At 27.5% G+C, this 19,748-nt stretch overlaps 1 protein-coding gene and 1 long non-coding RNA gene across 16 annotated transcripts in view; one reads left to right on the top strand and one right to left on the bottom strand.

Moving 5' to 3' along the window:
* Positions 1-19,748, top strand: part of LOC145968516 (uncharacterized) — a 185,570-nt gene that overhangs the window by 47,804 nt on the left and 118,018 nt on the right. For 4 of the 9 annotated variants that reach the window (XR_014437758.1, XR_014437759.1, XR_014437757.1 and 1 more), the window contains one exon: positions 1,748-1,873. The exons of the other annotated variants lie outside the window; for them this stretch is intronic. This is a non-coding gene — a long non-coding RNA (uncharacterized LOC145968516). The remainder of the gene's footprint in view (positions 1-1,747; positions 1,874-19,748) is intronic. 9 annotated transcript variants of the gene reach the window in all.
* LOC145968514 (octopamine receptor beta-1R) overlaps positions 13,553-19,748 on the bottom strand; it is a 75,268-nt gene continuing 69,072 nt past the window's right edge. For all 7 annotated transcript variants that reach the window (XM_083094033.1, XM_083094029.1, XM_083094032.1 and 4 more), the window contains 2 exons: positions 19,059-19,170; positions 13,553-15,110 (listed from right to left, as the gene is read on the bottom strand). In XM_083094033.1, coding sequence (XP_082950159.1) covers positions 14,900-15,110; positions 19,059-19,170 — 323 coding nt within the window. In that variant the 3' untranslated portion in view covers positions 13,553-14,899. The remainder of the gene's footprint in view (positions 15,111-19,058; positions 19,171-19,748) is intronic.

Genomic DNA, 19,748 nt, shown 5'->3' on the forward strand with positions numbered 1-19,748 from the left:
AATTATTATATTTTGCAAATTTAATTAATTCTGTAAAAGAACTTTTAAGATTCTTAATTTTTTAATCAAGTTATTAATTTATATTAATAATAAGAAATTTATTGCCATTATAATATTTTTTGACTTACTGTTAGTAACTCTTATCGATAACTTGTACTGGTTAGCGGTATTCATTGGCTCTGTTCGAAAGAAATTGTTGGTCGTTATGTATCTTCAAATGATACTCGTTACCGACTGATGTTTGAACCAATTCCTCATTAATAGATCTATAAACATGAATACACATAACACACACACACACACACACACACACACACACACACACACACACACACACACACACACACACACACACATATAAATGCGTTGAAGAGAATGGAATTAAAATTCTTATATTTTTATTTTTGATGGTCAATTTTATCTTAAAATATCTTTTTTACAATCTCATATTTATATCTGTTCTTATAAGATAATATTTATATTATCAAAGAGATTCTCTCTTATATAAAAATAAGATATTTTCATCGTTTCTTTTCTATTAATAATCTTTTACATTGAATTTTATAATTTTTGATTGATTTGTGTGTGTGTGTGAAGAAGCTTAGAGAACATGAAGAATCTTTTGAGAATTTAGATGAAACAGATTGAGAACTTAGAGAGAGAGATGAGATTTTTTCTTATCTAATATTAAATTAATAATTCTTTAACAGAATGCGGAGGATTAATTTTTATAGATTTTCAAAATTGGAAGTAATTTTGCTAGGAAATTAGGAAATATATCAATTTCGTCTTTGAGCTTGATAAAAAATATACTTGTATATATTTTTATAAGCTATATTATCTTTTTTAATCATTAAATATAAATATAATAAGCATGTACATCTTGTACTTCTAATTTTACATTTTTTTAAATGTTATATTTTACTGAGATATAAAATACACATTTACAAATATTTCTTGAATTTACAATTTCATTTTTTTTACATGCAACTCACAATGTTATCTATAAAAACCGTAATATCGTAATATTGTAATATTAAAAGGAAAATTTTCGTTTGACTTGAAAAAATTCACATTATATATACGCCTACAATACGCGGATAGTACAAAAAAATTTCGGCATGTCGTTACAGTGCGATCGGGAAAAAAAATTGGAATCCAGAGAAATGATTGATGGCAAGCTCGATGCTGCAATTTCGATTTGTGCATCTGATTCGTTAATATTTTCTTCTGGTCTTTATTGCTTCAGTCGGAACCAGCTGTGATGTAATATATTGCATGTATTCAAAAAAATACGCATACATATATAAATTTATATTTTAATTTAATATAAGAATTAAAATAAAATAAAGTAAATATTTTTTAATTTAGTAAAGGAAATTTCATAGCAATGACATTTTATCTAAGAAGTCGCGCTTTAAGATTTAACTAAAATATAATCTTTAAATAAAAATTATACAATAATTAAGTCAATAAATTAATATAATTATCTTTTATTTTAATTTTTTATATATAATTTTTCTTCTTATTTTTGAATTTTTATCTTTCTATTATATACATTATTATAGTATATAAATTTTGAATTTAAATTCTTTAGAATTAATATATTTATAATTTAAGTGCAAATAACTATTTTTAGTTTTATTCTCGCTGAAAGGATATGTGAAATTTTCATTAAATTGAAATTAATTTATAATTATTTAAATCGAATTTAATTAACTTGTTAACCACACGTCTCTTCTTTCAGTTTTTCGATCGTTATTCGACGGTGAAGGCGGGATGGAATACCGTTCTTCAGGACCAATATCTCGGTGATGTCTCATCTCACTGGGGGAGAAGCTTGATAAATTCTTTTCTTTAAGAAGGAAAAGAGGTACGACCGCAGTTTCTCGATTCGGTTTTTTTGTGAGTCGGCCTAACCGATCTAATTAAACGACGCAAATGATATTAAAACATATTTAAAGAGAAGGGAAAAAAGCGAATACGATCGATTGAAATATCAGGTAGATTCATTTCTCGCAAGTTCGAACTTCGAAAGGTCTTTCTATAAGGGAGAATCTTTGAGATTCTTGTATGTGTGACCTTGAGGAGAAATATATTAGGAGAAGAGAGGGAGTAAACGGAAGGGGTCGATTCTTTGGACAAATTAAGCGCATGCATGCGAGATTGCTTCCTTTACTAGCAGTGCAGCTCGCAAGCTTTTTAAAGGTTGAAGGGCTTATTCGTGAATTCAATCTGATATTTATATGTAGATAATCGTTCCTTATTATAATATAACAATCTAATAATAATATACATTTGTATAGTAATATATTTAATTCTGATTACATATATATGTATGTAAACAAATACACATATATATATAAGAGAGAAAAAAGACAGAATTATAAAATCATTATTTATAATATTTTATATATAAAATTTTTTTTTATTAAAAATGCCGCATTAAAAATGTAAAATTTATCATTATATATTAAAAAAAAATAAGAATAATATGAAATAAATAAATAATTTTTGCGTAAGATATATTATATCGTATTTAATAAAATCAATGAATTTTTGATAGAAAGGGAAAAAAGTAAAAAAGATATTTTTAGGAAGTTTTTATAAATTTTTTTTAAAAATGCGTAGAAGAGTTTCTACGTATATGTATGTATATGAGAACAATTTTTGAAAAATTTATCTCGATTTTATTGTCAAAGCGATCACGTAAAAACAAAAATATGTGAATATAGTAGAAGGAAGATAGATGCAAGGAAAGGTCCTACTGAATTCAAGTCACGTATAATTTTTTGGGAATTATGCATTTTGTCACCTTGCTTCTCGTGGAATAAGAATACGTTTGTGAAGACATGTGTTCCAATTAAATGCCTAAAAAATATTTGAATACTAACACTGTATGTTACATTTGTTTAGAAATTTTTGATTTATTTCTTTTTAACTATATTTTTTAAACAAAAATATTTAATAATTCTTTTTCTATTCTCTATGGAAAATATACTCTCTTCCTTCTTAACTTTTTTACCTCCATTTTTAAATATATTTTTCCTTAGATTTTCTGCTCAGTGATATTTTATAATGCTTCTAAACCCGAAAATTGTGTATTATATTCTAATTATGCTAACTATTTAATGAATCTACGTAATTTTTCAAATAATCGAAGAAATGAATGAAATTGGTGAACTTTTCAAGGTTTTCATGAATTCATTAAATAACGAAAATATAATGTGTTAGACACATACACCCCACTATTAATGTTAAAATTAAAATAAGATATTTAACGATGGTTTTTTCACTGTAATTAATTTGGACCGCGAAATATTTCGCTAATATTTCATGTTCGCGACAAGATGCAACGAGATATTAAGTCGGTCACGTACAGGCACGATCAGCCTTGACGTGCATAAAAGTGGCCTTTACACTGGCAATAAATATTGAAATCGTATCGATCTCGCGAAACAACCGCTCTCGCACTCTGACATCGTTGACAAACGTGATACATCAACATTATTGTTACTAATAAAATTTTACTTGTATTGTAATTCGAAGTTATATATTTCGAGCACACTTCGGACTACATTTTGTTGATAAAAATCGGCAGCGAAATAATAAATTGTTTATCTTTCTTTATGTTTTTTATATTACAGTTATTTAACATAATTTTTATTATGTATATTATAGTTATTTATAAAACAATTTTAATATAAAAGAATATTTCTCAAAATAATTATCCTTTCTTTAGGCTTTCATAGCTGCAATCGTCGAATTTTTCTTTAAGTTGCATCCATTAATCGCTAATTTTATTATGAAAAATTATATAAACCATCTCTATTATCAATCAAAATTCAATTCTATCGTAAATCATACATAATCATCAGAAATTCTCAGGAATCGGAGTCGTGTCAGTACGTTCGACAAATTCCACTCGTTCAAGCGATCGCGCTGCCGCGAATTTGCGTCCGACAGTTTCGGAATTTCGTTGGGACGCGAGACAATGGCTCACTTTCGCAGCCATGTCGGTAGCGTGTGAATTCGCAAATAAATTTTGTGGGCATCGTTATCGATTTCCGCTTGAGAATTAGGACAATCGACTGGATGCGACAGATAGAGCAGGCTTATATGTATAACGCGGATGGTCCCATCTGTGTCGCGACATGGTCGCGAATATTAAAGTTATAAAGCGCTTTCCATGTGTATATAGTCTCAAAGATAAGATAATTCTCAGTCATTTTTAATACTCGAAAGATAGGATGTAAAGATATCTGTAAATATGTAACTATTTATATGTAAATTTTATTATTTACATACTCATTATTTGCCTTTAATTTTTTTTCTTTATATTTAATGTTTATAAATTTTTAATAATCTATGTCTAAATTATTTAGCGAGGATACAAGGATTTTTACACAATATATTTATTTATATAGATTTTACAATAAATATGGGTTTTATATGCTCCAGTTCTATTTTTATCTCTATCTAGAAGATCCTCTTCTATTGAATTTCCATTAAAGTTCTTTATGAGATTTTGTACTTGGTGAATCCGAGTTAATCCGATCTGTCAGCACAAAACGGAAAATTATCAGAGAACATGAATATCAGCCTTATTAATGACTGACATCATGATCTCGTCGCGCTGATCGAAGCTTACAAAGAAGCGGCCGATATTCATCCTCTCTGTAATATAATACTAATTACTTCTGCGAGCTTTTGAGAGCATCATCTATCGAAATGCTAAGTTTAATTTCGTTAATAAATTCATTATTTCGCAAAAAATGTACGAAAATTGCAAAAAATGCTCTTTAATTCGCGTATCAGAAATTATATATATTTATTTGATCTACAATATTGATCAAAAGGCTATTTTAAAAAATCAAAAATTTAATATTTCTGTTATTATTAAATTAAAATTTTTAATTTAATTTAATTTAATTTAATTTAATTTAATATTTCTGTTATTATTAAGTTAAAATTTTTAATTTTTACGATATAAAGTATGAAATAAATATGATGTTACTATGTTTTTCTTCGTTAAAGTAACGACTTACCTATTTCTATAAATGATGCAATACTTTTGATTAGTACTTATACTAGTTATTTTTGCAATAACTTTATCAATTTTTCTTTTTCATATTTTTATTAATATTTTTTCTCTTTTACCATTTCTTGCTATTTAAATTAATCTATTTAACATTTATTTTATTTTTTTCTCATTATATCTATTTTTTTTGCAAAACGTGAAGAATTATGGAATATCATAATCTGTTTATATTTCTTGTTTACCATAAAGCAGAAATTCAGCAGAAATTATGGCAGCCTCTCAATCTCTCCAATTTAGAGGGTCGGAATCTTTTCACCCTTCTCGGAATCTTTTCGTGTCTAAATCTGAAGTCATTTTTTGAAAGATTTTTTCCAGGGTAATATTGTATTAAAATCTCTTTCCATTTTCTTTATTTTTAGTTTACCCTTTTATTGTGACACTTCTTTCATTTATTCTCTTTAAAGTTCGATACTTCTGTTAAAATAAAACATGTAGATATTTGTAAATATCAATAACAATAGATTAAATTATTGGTTTTTTGTACAAATCTTTTTTTATAATTACAATTGTTGTTTTAGTTTTAAAATATGTATATCAGTTTTGATTATTTTATTAAATAATTTTTAATTATTTAATTTTATTTTCATTATGTATTTGATTTTTATTAATATTTAATCCCATATTTAGTCATTAATCTATAAAAAAGTATTTATCCATTTTAAAATGTGATATAAGTACATTTAAGTAACTTATTTAAATATTCTGATGAATTACACTTGTGAATTTATAGGACAAACAGAAACAGTTACTATTTATTTCAATTTATTGCGGATAGCAACTTTTATTTTATATTTTATTTTAATAAAAACAGCTTATTATCTATCGATTTATTGAATATTATTTAGTGCTTGAGAATTTTTATTGTGACTTCATGAATCTGATAAACGATCTTTTATTCGTTGATTCTCAAGGAAGAAAGGCAAACAGTCGACGCAATTAATTATTTATGGGTGACAAGCACGGATCTTCGAAGATATATTGAATGAGGAATGTAATAAAGAGAAAAAGACGAGATTCGTCTTTATGTATATTGATATCTAATGATACTTTTTTTACAATCAGATTTGCCACTACAGTCTATCATTACAATTAAATAAAAGATCAAATATTTTGATTTAATAATCACTTACCTAATAACTATAATTAAGATAATTAAAGATAAAAAATTTCTAGTATTATATTAAAAAATGATCCATAAATAAATAAATAAATAAATAAATAAATAAATAAATAAATAAATAAATAAATAAATAAATAAATATATATATATGTATATGATCTTGTGTCATTGGAAATTTATTTTCTCATTTTAATTTTCAAAGTTCTAATTATTATTATAATAATTTATTCATTGATAAAAAATAAACGAATATGAATATTTATTTAATACAAATTAGAAAGTTAAATATAAAAGATTAAATATAAAATTAGATAATAAATAGTTATAAATTTTGCTGTATTTTCATTTTTTCTTATTAATTTTTTTATTATTTTTTTTTATTTATCTTGAAGGTTTTCAATTATTTACTAGAATTATTATCTATTCGAAATATATCTCATTAAAAGTGTCCCACTGTATATAATGTATTATTCGCAATGCATTATCTTCTGCCTCACTATAAGCATGATTACATTCGTTATGCCTCAGGCACTTAAAAAATGAAAAAGGAAAACGCTCTAGTTTTTTTAATAATAATAGAAACATTTTTATTAGAGCGGTGAATAAAGGCGAAGATGTTCAATGACGCATCAATGTACGCTACACATATTACTATTGACTTTATGCATACATTCATCACTGCAACATATTGAGTATCACACAAAAACAAAAACAACTTGACTTTAATACTAATAGTAGATTTTTATCAAAAATAAAAAAAATATGTAATTTTAAAATGCAATTTTAAATAATATAAAAAAGAGATTTAAATAATATAAATTTAAAGGAGAATATAATACAAAATCAAGAATAGAGAGAGAGAGAGGAAAACTAATATAAGCAAATAATTTTGTAAGATATTATATAATTATAATTATACTATATTTTTCAAAAATTATTTTGTTATTTTATCATATAAAAATTTGTATTATATTATCTTAAAGATTTTGCTGAGAAAATGTTACTCCATTCTGCTTTATTTGATTGCTTGGTCATTAGGACCAAGAACAATTTTTTTTGTGCCATCAGATATTCATCACGCGAAGACGGTCATTTTTCAAATCGCTTATTCTTGAGTGTTACGTTGCGTGCATTTCGTTGCATTAAATGAGAAGAAAATAAAAACTTGCGTAGGCGCAAAAGAGAAAGAACATTGGATTTCGTTTAAACAGAATGCACGTCGTAACATCCGGGGCTCATGATAAATGTTCATACTCTTTTTCTTTCTCTCTTTCCAGCGAAAATCTACTTTATTGTTCGTAGCCTTGGTAAGGTAGTTGTTAAGGGAAGGTAGTTGCGGGAAAATTGTTGCGTGTTTCTTGGAGTGCAATCAGTCCGATGTAACGCAGAATCGTACTTTGCTGTACTTCACGTGGCAGATAAGGTCGTTTTATCTCCGATTTGTAAGTCGCAATTACACGCGGTTTCCCGTGATACGACACGATTGCGAATTATCGTAAAAATCTACGGCAAAGAATTGCGCAGCGGGATTAAATCAGATTAATGGAAATGGAAAAACAAGTGAAGAAAAGGAAGAGAATAATTGACGTTGCAGAAAAATTTTTATATCGCTATATTGAAAAACAAATTACATAAAATATAATAAAACTCGATTATTTCAGTTTGTGACATTTTTACATTCTGTCACATTCTTAATAAAAAATATCATAAGTTTTAAAAGTATACTAGGTTAGGTTAGTATAAGTTATAAAAGTACTTTATTTTTTATTAAAGTAAATTTATATAGTTCCGCTCTTTAAAATTTCTACTTAAATTTATACGATACATTCAACTAAAATATATTATAGATTGAGATTTTTATAGAATAATGATCTTAGTTTATGTTTCAATTGAACTTAACTAATAGTTTAATTTAAAAATTTTATATTTAATATTAAATATTCCATTATCTTAATCTAACAAATTTTCCTTTATACTTTTTTCACAATTTTTCCTGCATTTTTTCTCTTTTTTTCTTAATATCTTTTTCTATATCTTCTTCTACCTTTTTTCCACATGTTTTCTATGCATTTTTCCCTATGCTTTTCTTCTACATAGATTTTTTAAATTTTGCATAGAACATAATATAGTCTTATTTTTCATTCACATAAAATTCTCCATATATAAATACATGTAGGTATCTTCATAAAGAAAAATATGTATATATTTTTATAATCAGAATATTTTCATTCTTCTACAAGTGCGAAATTTCATGCTAATGTTAGACAGAGATCATCTTATAAGGAATCCTTTTTTCTCTCTTAAGAGGGAGCTGGAAAAATATTTTCCTCATTTCGACGTGATCTCTGCGTAAAATACGCGTGCCCGCATGTATGTATTTTGCGATGAGGGTCAGATACAAAAAGGGGAGTAAAGAATCTTTTTGCACAACTGTCAGCACGTCTGTCGACGCGAAACGACACAAGTATCGATGATTGTTCTCTCTCGTGAAATCGCGTCTCTCGTTTTTCGGAACGTTTCCCCCGACTGAGAGTGAAGGGGATGGAGATTGTCTGTCAATTGCTTCGCGCGCAATTCGTCGTCGTTGATCGTAATTTTGTCAGACGGAATTGTTATTCCGATCACTTCGATGGGCTTCACTGTGAAATTTAATCGTCGACGCGAATGCATAATGTGCATAGCCGTGAAGGAAAATATCATAATGGCGAGTAATACAATAACACGAGAAAGACATTATTATTTATACTTGCAAATGTTCTTGACCTAACAAGCTTGAAATAACATTATGATCGTTATTTTCTCTCTCCCTCTGCTTACACAATGCTATTTTAATTTCATTATCGGAATATGAAAATAGGCATTCGATAAATTTACGCTGATATATGTTTTATTCAGTTTTAGGCATAGCTGTCAAAAGTAATCAAAGATAGTATTTAATTCGTTATATTTATGTAACATTTATAGAAAAAATAACCAATTTTAATGATAAATAAAAATATATAAATCAAATAAGTGAAAAAATAAATATCCAGAGAAGAAGAAACTTTTGCTGGGAAATATAAATATTTTTTTTCACTTTCTTACATCTCTTTGTGTAGAAATTGTGCGAAAATAAAATTGTAAATTATGGATAATATAGCTCGAAATTATTCCTGGTAGATTTTAGTTCTTTAAACATCTCTGCAGAGATAGAGATGCATTTTTCTAGATCGCTGCATTTTTATTTATTATTCTCGTTCATTACATTCTTACATTTTTGCATTTATTACTTTCATTTATTATTCACGCGAATAAATTTATTTTCTTTGATAAAATAACCGAGGCAGAAGAGTGCAAAAGTATCGGATTATAATATTGATTAATTAGATACTGATATTATTACTGATATTATAACAAAGATATTAATAATAATATATTGATTCTCTTTGTAAAATTATATAATATATTATATAGAGTAAGAAATATTCTGTAGGAGAGAGACGATAACTTTTGACCGTCACACAGTCTATTAGATTATCGATCAATCACGCTCTTTTCTGTCGTCTGGTTAACCGCAAACAAGCTCGACTACCGTGACGATGTCGCCACTAAATTAATTCGCCGCGTAAAATGCGGGAACTCATAAAATATTGACGCAGGAAATGTTACGTAGGATAGATTGAAGAGCGAGGGTGTGATTAAAGACTTGACCAAGTTTCCTTCCGCAATATAACATCGTTTATTTTCCATTCTTTTTTCCCTCTCATTGGCTACTACATTCTAATGGAACAAAATTGACTCGCTAAATCACGCGTTTAACGAAAAGGATCCTACCTTCCGTTCGTAATTTCTAGTTTTCGATAGTATCTATTTTTTTCTGTGAGAAGCATCCAAGAAAAATCTATATTTTATATGGGAAAAAGTAAAAAAGATATTTTTATAGTAAAAATATTATTTATTATAAATAAAATAATTTTATAGTAAAAATAAAAATTGTATGTATCTTATATACAAAAATTTTACTTAAAGATAAAATCATAAGTCGATACAATCTGCACAAAATATTTCAGTCGAGTCAATTTTACTCCAATGCGATGCACTTATAGTTATAGTTTGTTTTTCTCTTTTTCTCCTTCTCTCTCTCTCTTCCTCTCTCTCTTCATTCTCATTTCTCATTCTCGCATGTGTTCATACAATTTACATAAATTATCTACATATCAGTTCTTTCGTCGTGTTTTCCCATTCACACTTAATTCTACTTGCTGCGTGTATTCGATTTGCCGCTAGACAATTTGAAACGTCTATACCGCCCTAAAATTGCCATTGCAGTGAATCGCTAGAATCGCTTGTTTAAACACTATGCTTTTTTTAGGCCCAGTGTACAGCGCGCGAGTTAAATTCTTGTTTTTTCACAAGATGAAGTCTTTTTCAGCGTCACTACACAGATTGTCAGATTAACATTGCTTTTGCACGAACAAACGATATCGATTGATTATTTCGCTGATCGAAAAGTCTCTTCTCTATGTTCGCGAATAGTTGATATCGCTGAGAAATGATATAGAAAAGCCTTTAGAAATGTCTCGACATGAGAAATTCGAGAGTTTTTTCATCTAACATCGATCGATTTTTTTCGCATCGAGAAAAATAATTTATTAAGATCCATTTTCGCATTTCTAATTTGACGATGATCAAATAATCATTTAATGCATTAAAAAAAATGTATATATTTTATATTTTTTGTATAAATATATGTTGTACTTTCTATAATTTTTATATAAATATTTGAAAACTAGTAAATTCAATAATAATTTTACAACAGTAATTTTACACAAGTATAGATACGATAATATCGTATTTATACTTTTAGATATTATATTTTTTAATTATTGTTTCAGATTATTGTATTTTTAAAAAGTATTAATTTTGCTAGGTTTTTAAATATATGATTTTAGCTTTCATCTTTTTTAACGTTAATGTATTTTGGAATCTGATGCAATTCGGATGTGCGAGAATGGACCTTCAGGCGTATTTTTTTTTCTTTCGAATGCATTACGATCAGCTGAAACTTACTTGAACGGAAGCCCGATATAAAATGTTTAAACATCTCGACGACAATAACTAATCTCACGATGTATACGTACACATAGAAAAATTCGTATCGACGCGTTGTATCGAAAAAGGAACACTTGTGTCAGAAAAATAAGTTTTCCTCAAATTCACTCTGATTTTAGATGTGTATAAATTATGTTCCTTGCATAGTAGAAATTAATTATTTGAATTAGGAAAATTGTTATCACGATAATTAAGTGAGTTAATTATAAAACATATGAATTAGAAGTGAATTTTCCTTTAAATTTGACAAACTTGTTTATTAGAGACGAGACATTTGATGATTAAGTGAATGTGAAAAAGAAATATGATTTGTCAGAAATTGCACGAGAAAGTCGTGCCTGCCAGGGAATTACGCTAATTAATGTCTTTACTCGGACGGTCCGCGTAACTGCACGCGTTAGCATAATTTCTTGTCCTCATTCACATCCTCATTCGTCCATTCGGTCTCTCTTTCTCATTGAATAATCATTCAGAAGCGAATGAAGACGGTCGATTAAATAAATTATTGTATAAAAGATATTCCATATTTCGTTAATTGTGGAATACTTGTTGGCGTGTCCTATTAAAAAATATTGAAAGACTAATACACTGTAAGTAAAAGATCTATGAGTAAAAAATAATACTTTGTAATAAAATATAAGAAAAGTAATAGAATATGAAAGTGTATTAAATGAAAGACCAATATGAGTTACTCATTTAGAAATGCATTGAAAATAACACATAATAGTCTAAATATAAATCAGAATGCTTTTGTTTAATTATATTCTTTAGTTATTGAAACTGTTGTTTCAAATTGGCCTTCGTATTGATATAATTTTATAATTTTCGAAACATTTTCTTCACATTTTTATTATTTTTATGTTTATTATCTTTATTATTAAGAAGAAAACCATAAGAGCGAAAATTAATAAGATATTACAACTTTCGATTATCCAAATACAATTATCTTAAGCGATATTTTTCAATAATCTAAAACATACGAATAAATAAAATACGTTAACAGCATACGGAATATCTTTACAGATACATATATTTTGGATGGCACAAATAAACATAGACGCTTTATTGGTCTAAAATATATATTTTTATTTCTTTAAATAATAAGCTCCCGATGCTGCTGGAAAATTTATAATATTTATTGACATTGATAATGTATAATAAAATCACTTCCATTTTAGGACTTAAATAAAAAAATGTGAGATTCTCTTATGATTTAAAGAAATAATGATATATATTCGAACACAATGAGATGCTCATTTAATTATGTCGCCTTGTTCTTGACTCAAGTTCTACTGGTACATATAAGCAACACATAAGACACGCAAAACTCGAGGCCAATATGTGTGAGTGTAATATATCCATTATATCTATTATACTTACAAAAACAACGAGCACACTCACACACACGCATAATAAACAAGCATACACATCTCTAAACGCTTTTGTATTATTATTTTATATTTACAATCTATTCCTCAATTTTATTGCTATATAGTACATTTATACAGGCGCGCACAATGAACTCCTTATAATGTCTGCGTGTTGATCCATCGTGGCGTTATTGTTTCATGATTACGATAATATTACACACACAGACAGTCTCGTTACTAACTGCGTTAAGTATCTCGCGTTACATATATTACAGCCTTGCACGTGCCGGTGCGCTAATAATTACATCTAATTAGCGCTAGCCGGCGTTAACATCTCGACGTATTTACAGAGTAAGCATAGATTAATAAATCCCCTGTAATCTCGTGCATACCTCGCACGCGTTTATTCATAACTTCTGGCATCGTTTTTTTTTGCGCGAAATCATTCTGTCTATGATCAATAATAAGAAAAAATGCGATTTCATTATTATTAATTTTTACGAACACACAGAAAATTAGATACATTTTTGTTAGAAAAATGATTTACTTACACACTCTTTCATGTACATTTATTATAAATACTAAAATATAATAATAAATTTATATAATAAGTATTATAAATATGAATAATATATAAGGAATATATGAAAATATAATGCAAATAAAAAATAACAAATTATAATAAATATTTTTTAGAATAGGCAATATATTCTATTTTAAAAATTTTAAGAATGTATAGAATTTTTTTTAAGTCATATATTTTTAATAAATTACAATTATATAAAAATTTGAAATTATTAATTTAATTAATAAATTATTAATTTAAATAATTAATGTTACAATGTTTAAAGAAATTTATTTATTATTAAATTCACGTTATTTTTATGAAAATTGTTGCAATTTTATTTATAACAAAATTTTGAATTTTATTGGAAGAAAAAATGATTAAAAACGTTGTATTTTAGTGGTTTTTTAAAATAATTTATACTTATATAAATTTTTATCTACAAGAAAGAGATAAAGAAAGAGAAAAATATATAATATTTAAAAATTCAATCTAATTGATATAGACAGAGAATTTGTTTTTTTTTTTCAAATAAAATTTTCTGCGAATATTAGCGAATTAATAATTGTTATTATAATTTTTTTATAGAAATTCTTACTATTTCGTTAGTTTTATAATAGATTTTTAATAGATTTCTTCTTGTTATTGATGCCAAAAAAAAAATTCCGTCTTGAAATCGTAAATTGAAGCATATCGATGATAATCGCTCAGTAATAGCGTCTATTATACTCGGTAATACCCGTTTTAATGACCCCGCTCTTCGGGAGCATTAATTTCGATCTCAAATCTCTCGAAAGCGTTTGTCGTGTGCTTCCGCCAGCGATATGATAGTGGGGATTACATTACTGGATGTATTTCGGGACAACGATTATATGGGAGGCAATTACGTGCCGCCGATCATCGCCCTAAGAAGGACGACCATGGTTGTAATTGATAGGAACTCACACTTTGAAGATCGCAAATCCACGATTAAATTGTTTAGTTTCAAATTTTTGCCTCAAATTTTACGCAATTACATATGTATTTATATAATTAATATTTTGTCGAAATGAATTATCAAAATTTCGACAAAATTCTTCCAGAAGGGACTGTCTCAGAAAGTTTAAAAAAGATACGTGATAAAACCGCACGAGCGATAAAATTTAAATAACTTGAAAAAGTAAAATTTAATAATTTTTAATAAATCTACATATATAAAAGAGATGTAAAATATATACATATATTTAAATACATATATTTAATATAAACATATTTAAAAGAAAATCATATTTTTTAATGTATTAGTTATAAGTAGCGAAAACATTTATGAATAATTAAAACTTAAAACGGGAATATATTGTTACAACGGTCAAACGTAAAGAGAGTACAGTCGCTACAAGGCGTGCATCGCGTGACGATTAACAATCAATGTAACATGTGCGCCTCGCACAAAGTTACGAACAACGGAAAAGCCAATGGTGTGTGAAGTCAATAGATCCGGGCAATAAGAGTTAATTGCGAACGATGTCGATTGTTCAAAAATCGCTGGAACGAAGTAGTTCAATTTTGCTTTGACTGGAAATTCGTTGAAAAAAGAAAATAAGAGGGATAGGTAGGTTGTGAGGATTGATAAACTCGCCTTTCAGAAATGGGTTTCTGGAAATTTTGTCGCGCTACACAAATTGCGATGGTGTCTGACAACAATTGGCGCAACAGGGCAGGGCACTCTTCAACGTGTCCTTGAAGGCGTCGCGAAAGTCGCGGTTGAAGTACGCGTAGATGAGCGGATTTAGGGCGCTGTTGAAGTAACCTATCCAGAAAAGCACCGATACTACCGTGTTCGGACAGTAGCAGGCCTCGCCACACAACGATGTCGTCAGATACCTGAAAGAACGACAGGAAAAAAACTATTCTTTACATTTGCTTGAGAAGTTAATCAGATAGTTATATTATAGTTCTGCAAATTATTTTAAATCTATTTCTGAGTAATAGATGTATGTAACTGACTGGAGAGGAATTGCATTCGATATGCCTTAAGTCAATATTTTTTCAAATTAAATTTTTAATTATATTTTATATCAAACAACCAGGATATATAATTTAATGCATGTATTTTTAAAAAATTATATGATTCGAGGTAGTTAAAAAAGGAGAAGTAAATTTACTTTAGCTTTGTGCGTATGTAAATTTTGTAATAAATGTATATAAAAAACTAATAAGGTAAACGAAAGAAAATAAGAATTTATTTTTCAAAATATAAGCAAGAAAAGCATGTATACAGCAAAAAAATCGGCAAATAAAGCTTCCTGCTTTAATCTAAAAACGCAACACACCATAAATAACGCAATAAATCACGATCGTTTCATGGAGGAAAAAGTTTTTGGAAGCTTTTGGAAGCATCGTGGTAACATTAATAAACGAGATCGAGATTTGCAGAGTAAGAGGCTGTAAATCTGCAGGAAAAAGGTCAAGAGATCAGCCGAATAGGGTGCGCCGTAATTTTCAAAAAGGATATTTCATTGTCAATGCGGTGTTAGCGGCGTATCTTGGAAAGTGCAAATATAAATATGACGTTTAGATATTAGATATTTATGGGATTTATTTTCCATCAAAATTACGCGGTGGAGAAATGAGATTTTTTACGTATGCCTTTCATATTTTCTTGCAGCATGCGCGCCAAGTATTTTGCATATAAATACATCTGTTGCATTATGCGGAGATTTTAAATTAATGTTTCGATATTGCCTTCTCTATGCGCGCGATCAATGTGAAAATAAGATTTATATTTTCAATTCTTTGCGCAGCATTCATAATTTTTATCTTTTTCCTCAGGATTTCGAAATATTATCATATTTGAATATTTTTAAAGTTAGATATATTATAATAATCCGATTTTTCATTAGCTTAATATCTATTTTTAAATAAAATTTCAAGTAATTTAAACATTAAATTTAGAGAGAGAGAGAGAAAGAGAAAGAGAAAAAGAGAGAAATTAAAGTAGTGTAAAGAATTTAATAACTTTAAAAATATTGTGTTGCGAATTTTCTACGATCTTTTCTTTAAGGAAAGATTTATTTTAAATTTATCAAAAAATCCATCACATATACAATAAAAAATTGCACTATTGATTTGATTGACTACATTCTATATAAATCGAAATAAGCTAAGAACGTAATGCGACTGTATTTTCGACCACAGACATATCATTATTAATGCACGAAGCATCGATCGTGATACCGACATAGGACAATATTAACCAGAACGACATAGATTTGTGGTAACGGCTATCTCCGTTTGACGAAAATTACAAAGCCACCGATATAAATCGAATAAATTGGACTCTGTACAAAATGCAGTTTATCGTTGTTACAAGTATATATGTATGCATTCTTAGAATTTAATCCTAGAGTAACATTTTCTTGTATTTTTCCATTATTATTTTTGTTCTTATTCTTACATGTCTTGAAGAAATAGATAACAGTATCGAGTTCCTTATTCTAAATAAAAAAAATAAGATATAAAAATGTTCGCAGATCTCTCTTTTTTTCTTTTCTTTTCTTTTATACTTTCTTTTCTTTTCTCTTATACTTACTTCTCTTATACTTACTTATTCATATAAGGAAACAAAATTTGACACAATATAAAAATAATTGTTGTGAAAATAGATTTACTTACATACATATATATTTGTATAAAAATAATCGGCAAGAAGAAAATTTTTTATTTTTTAAAATAAGGTCTTTAAATTTTTGTTGCTCTTTTTAAATTTTAAGAATTTTTGTTTTCATTCTTATCTTTCTTTTTTTTAATTTAGTTTTTTGTTCTTATTCTTAGAAGTAATTATCTTCTTAGAAATAATTATACCAAAACAATTACATTTACAAAATATAATAAATGAAAATAAAAATGTATTTCGATAAATCTGATAAAGTGAAATAATTTAGTCTAATATGAAGATAATTATAAATTTTGACGAAAATATTAAGGAGACTCATTAAAATTTGCAATTTTTTCAGAAATTTAAAGTTATTCATGTGATAAGAGAGCCGATCATCCAAAAGTCGATAACGCGATTTGGGAAATGGTCGAACTACGAAACTAATGCGAGCTTTTAGGTCAGTAGAGTGATAGAGTGATATGCTTTGTGCATTTGCATGAATAAAAACCGAGTTGCAAAATGGAGATATCTTGTTGCACATTCATATATCTACATCTCTTTGCTCGATTTTCATAGAGAGCAACATTTTCAGGCAAAAAAGCGCGCATATTTATCTATCAGCCATTTGGTATTCAATAAAATGTTTTATCGTTATGCTGTAATATTACATTTTATGAAAATCATGCGAGATTTGAGCGTATGAATAAAACAATCTGGTATTTTAATAATTTTACAAAGACATAATTAATTCTAATTTTGCTACACCGATTTTTTATTAGAACTACTTAATGAAATAAAAAAATATTTCTACTAGTATAATTTTATATAATTTTTAATAATATGTAATATGTATTTAATAAGCATTTAATAATATATATTTAATATGTATGTATAATATATATTTAATAATATGTAATTTTACAAAAAAATCTTAATATATAAATTTAATATATAAAAATCTTAATATATAAATTTAATATATAAATTTGATCTTGATATAAATGATTTTTACAGAGATATTTAAGACAAAATTACTTTAATTCTTTTTGTTTAAAATTAAAATATCTTAATTTTTTTATTTTTTAAAGTTTCAGAAATTTTTTTATTCCAAAATTTCTCTCGTTTAATGATTACTTGACCACATTATAATTATTGGCAAATTTTTTGAAAATTCATCGATTTGTTTGCTGGTCTAAATCCTGGTTAGATCCTTGGTCTTTCTTCTGTGTTTTACATTCTCTCTCTTTCTTTCTCTTTTAAACTTTCTTCCCGAAGAAAGGTTTTTCCTGTCTCTTGAGTCTTTTTCTAAGAGAGATCTTCATATTCCGCTAGGATCGCGGCGCTTAGCAAATAGTCAAACTGCGAGCAAGCTCGCGGAGAGGGTAGGGTAAGCCCTGGGCAAACTCTATAGAGATGCACTTTCTGAGCTTGCATTAATAAAACATGGGACAGACGAGATTGTCCTTCTCTTTCTACCTCTGTTTGTTAACCTTAGACATTCGGCATCAGTAAAGCTCTCGTTCTTGACAACGACTCGATACATGAACTCCGCATCAAGAATATTTCAAAGCAAAATCTAAAGTAGACTTCCACTAAAAGTATTTCTCTCAATGAGGTTTTGCATTTTGCTGTGTATTTCTTTTAAAGAGAAGTTTATTGACGTTTAAAAACTTCAAATATCTCCCACTTAATGATATGAAACATATATATATATATATATATTAAATTCATATATATATTAAATTCATTTAATACATCAAAATTTTGAGTACACACAATAAATTATATATATATATATATATATATATATATATATATATAATTTATTGTGCGTACTCAAAATTTTGATGTATTAAATGAATTTAATATATTTACACACTTCGAGTTTTTAATTTTAAGAATGTCTTGATCAATAATTACAATTTTGTCTTTAAGTTGATAATCTAAAATGAAATAAAATAAAAATCGAAATTAAAGATCTATATCTTTATTTAATGTTTAATTTTTAATCTTTTCTTGTTGATTTTTTGTCGAGAATTTTTTTAACAATTTGAGTTAAAATAAAATTGTAATAAAATAATTACCCAAAAATTTATCAATGAATTTGTTCTCTATAAGATTTGAAAAAAACTTAGAAAATTAGCTCATTGAGTTATTTCATAATTGACGCTCACCAGATAAAGAACGGCAGCCAACAGAGAAGAAACGCCCCCATAATTATACCGAGTGTTCTCGCAGCTTTGTGTTCGGCCCGCCAACTTCTTGTTTGCTGTCGTATCGAAGTACCTAAAACAGAAAAATAAGTAATTTATTTCCCAATGCTAGTTTGGATAAAGACAATTCAAATTAGTATTCTATTTTCATTAAACGAACAGAATTCTCTCAATAGATCTTAATTTATTCCGCGTAGAAAACAGGACAGAACAATTATACTAGATTTTCGAGTGGACGACAGAAATCTCACAGTCTTTTGTGCGACAATTATTGCATTTGTAATCATACATTAAATATTCGTACCATGTAATGTAGATTTATCGGCAAAATATGAAGCCCGAGTATTAACACATTACGTTTTCGTGTACGTTTGTGCATGTTGAATTGGTAAATTTTAATACAATTCTAACGAGAGTAATGTTGTTTACACATAATTACCGCTGTAAAATAAGCTGAATCTACCGACATAAAGACCACTGTAACAACAATAATATTATAATGGTTCTCATAACGTAATACTCGACGTCCTTCTACAGAAGTCTAATGACATATTAATGAGGCAATTGCGCATGTAGCCTTCAACCCTTAATTAATCACGCGAGACTGAACGCATTCATTTTGGCGAAGTTAAATTAGTTATTGATTATTTG

This window comes from Camponotus vicinus, unplaced genomic scaffold (genome assembly GCF_025532165.1).
Source record: "Camponotus vicinus isolate PSW18456_S1 unplaced genomic scaffold, iyCamVici1.0 SCAF_3, whole genome shotgun sequence".
Lineage (NCBI taxonomy): Eukaryota > Metazoa > Arthropoda > Insecta > Hymenoptera > Formicidae > Camponotus > Camponotus vicinus.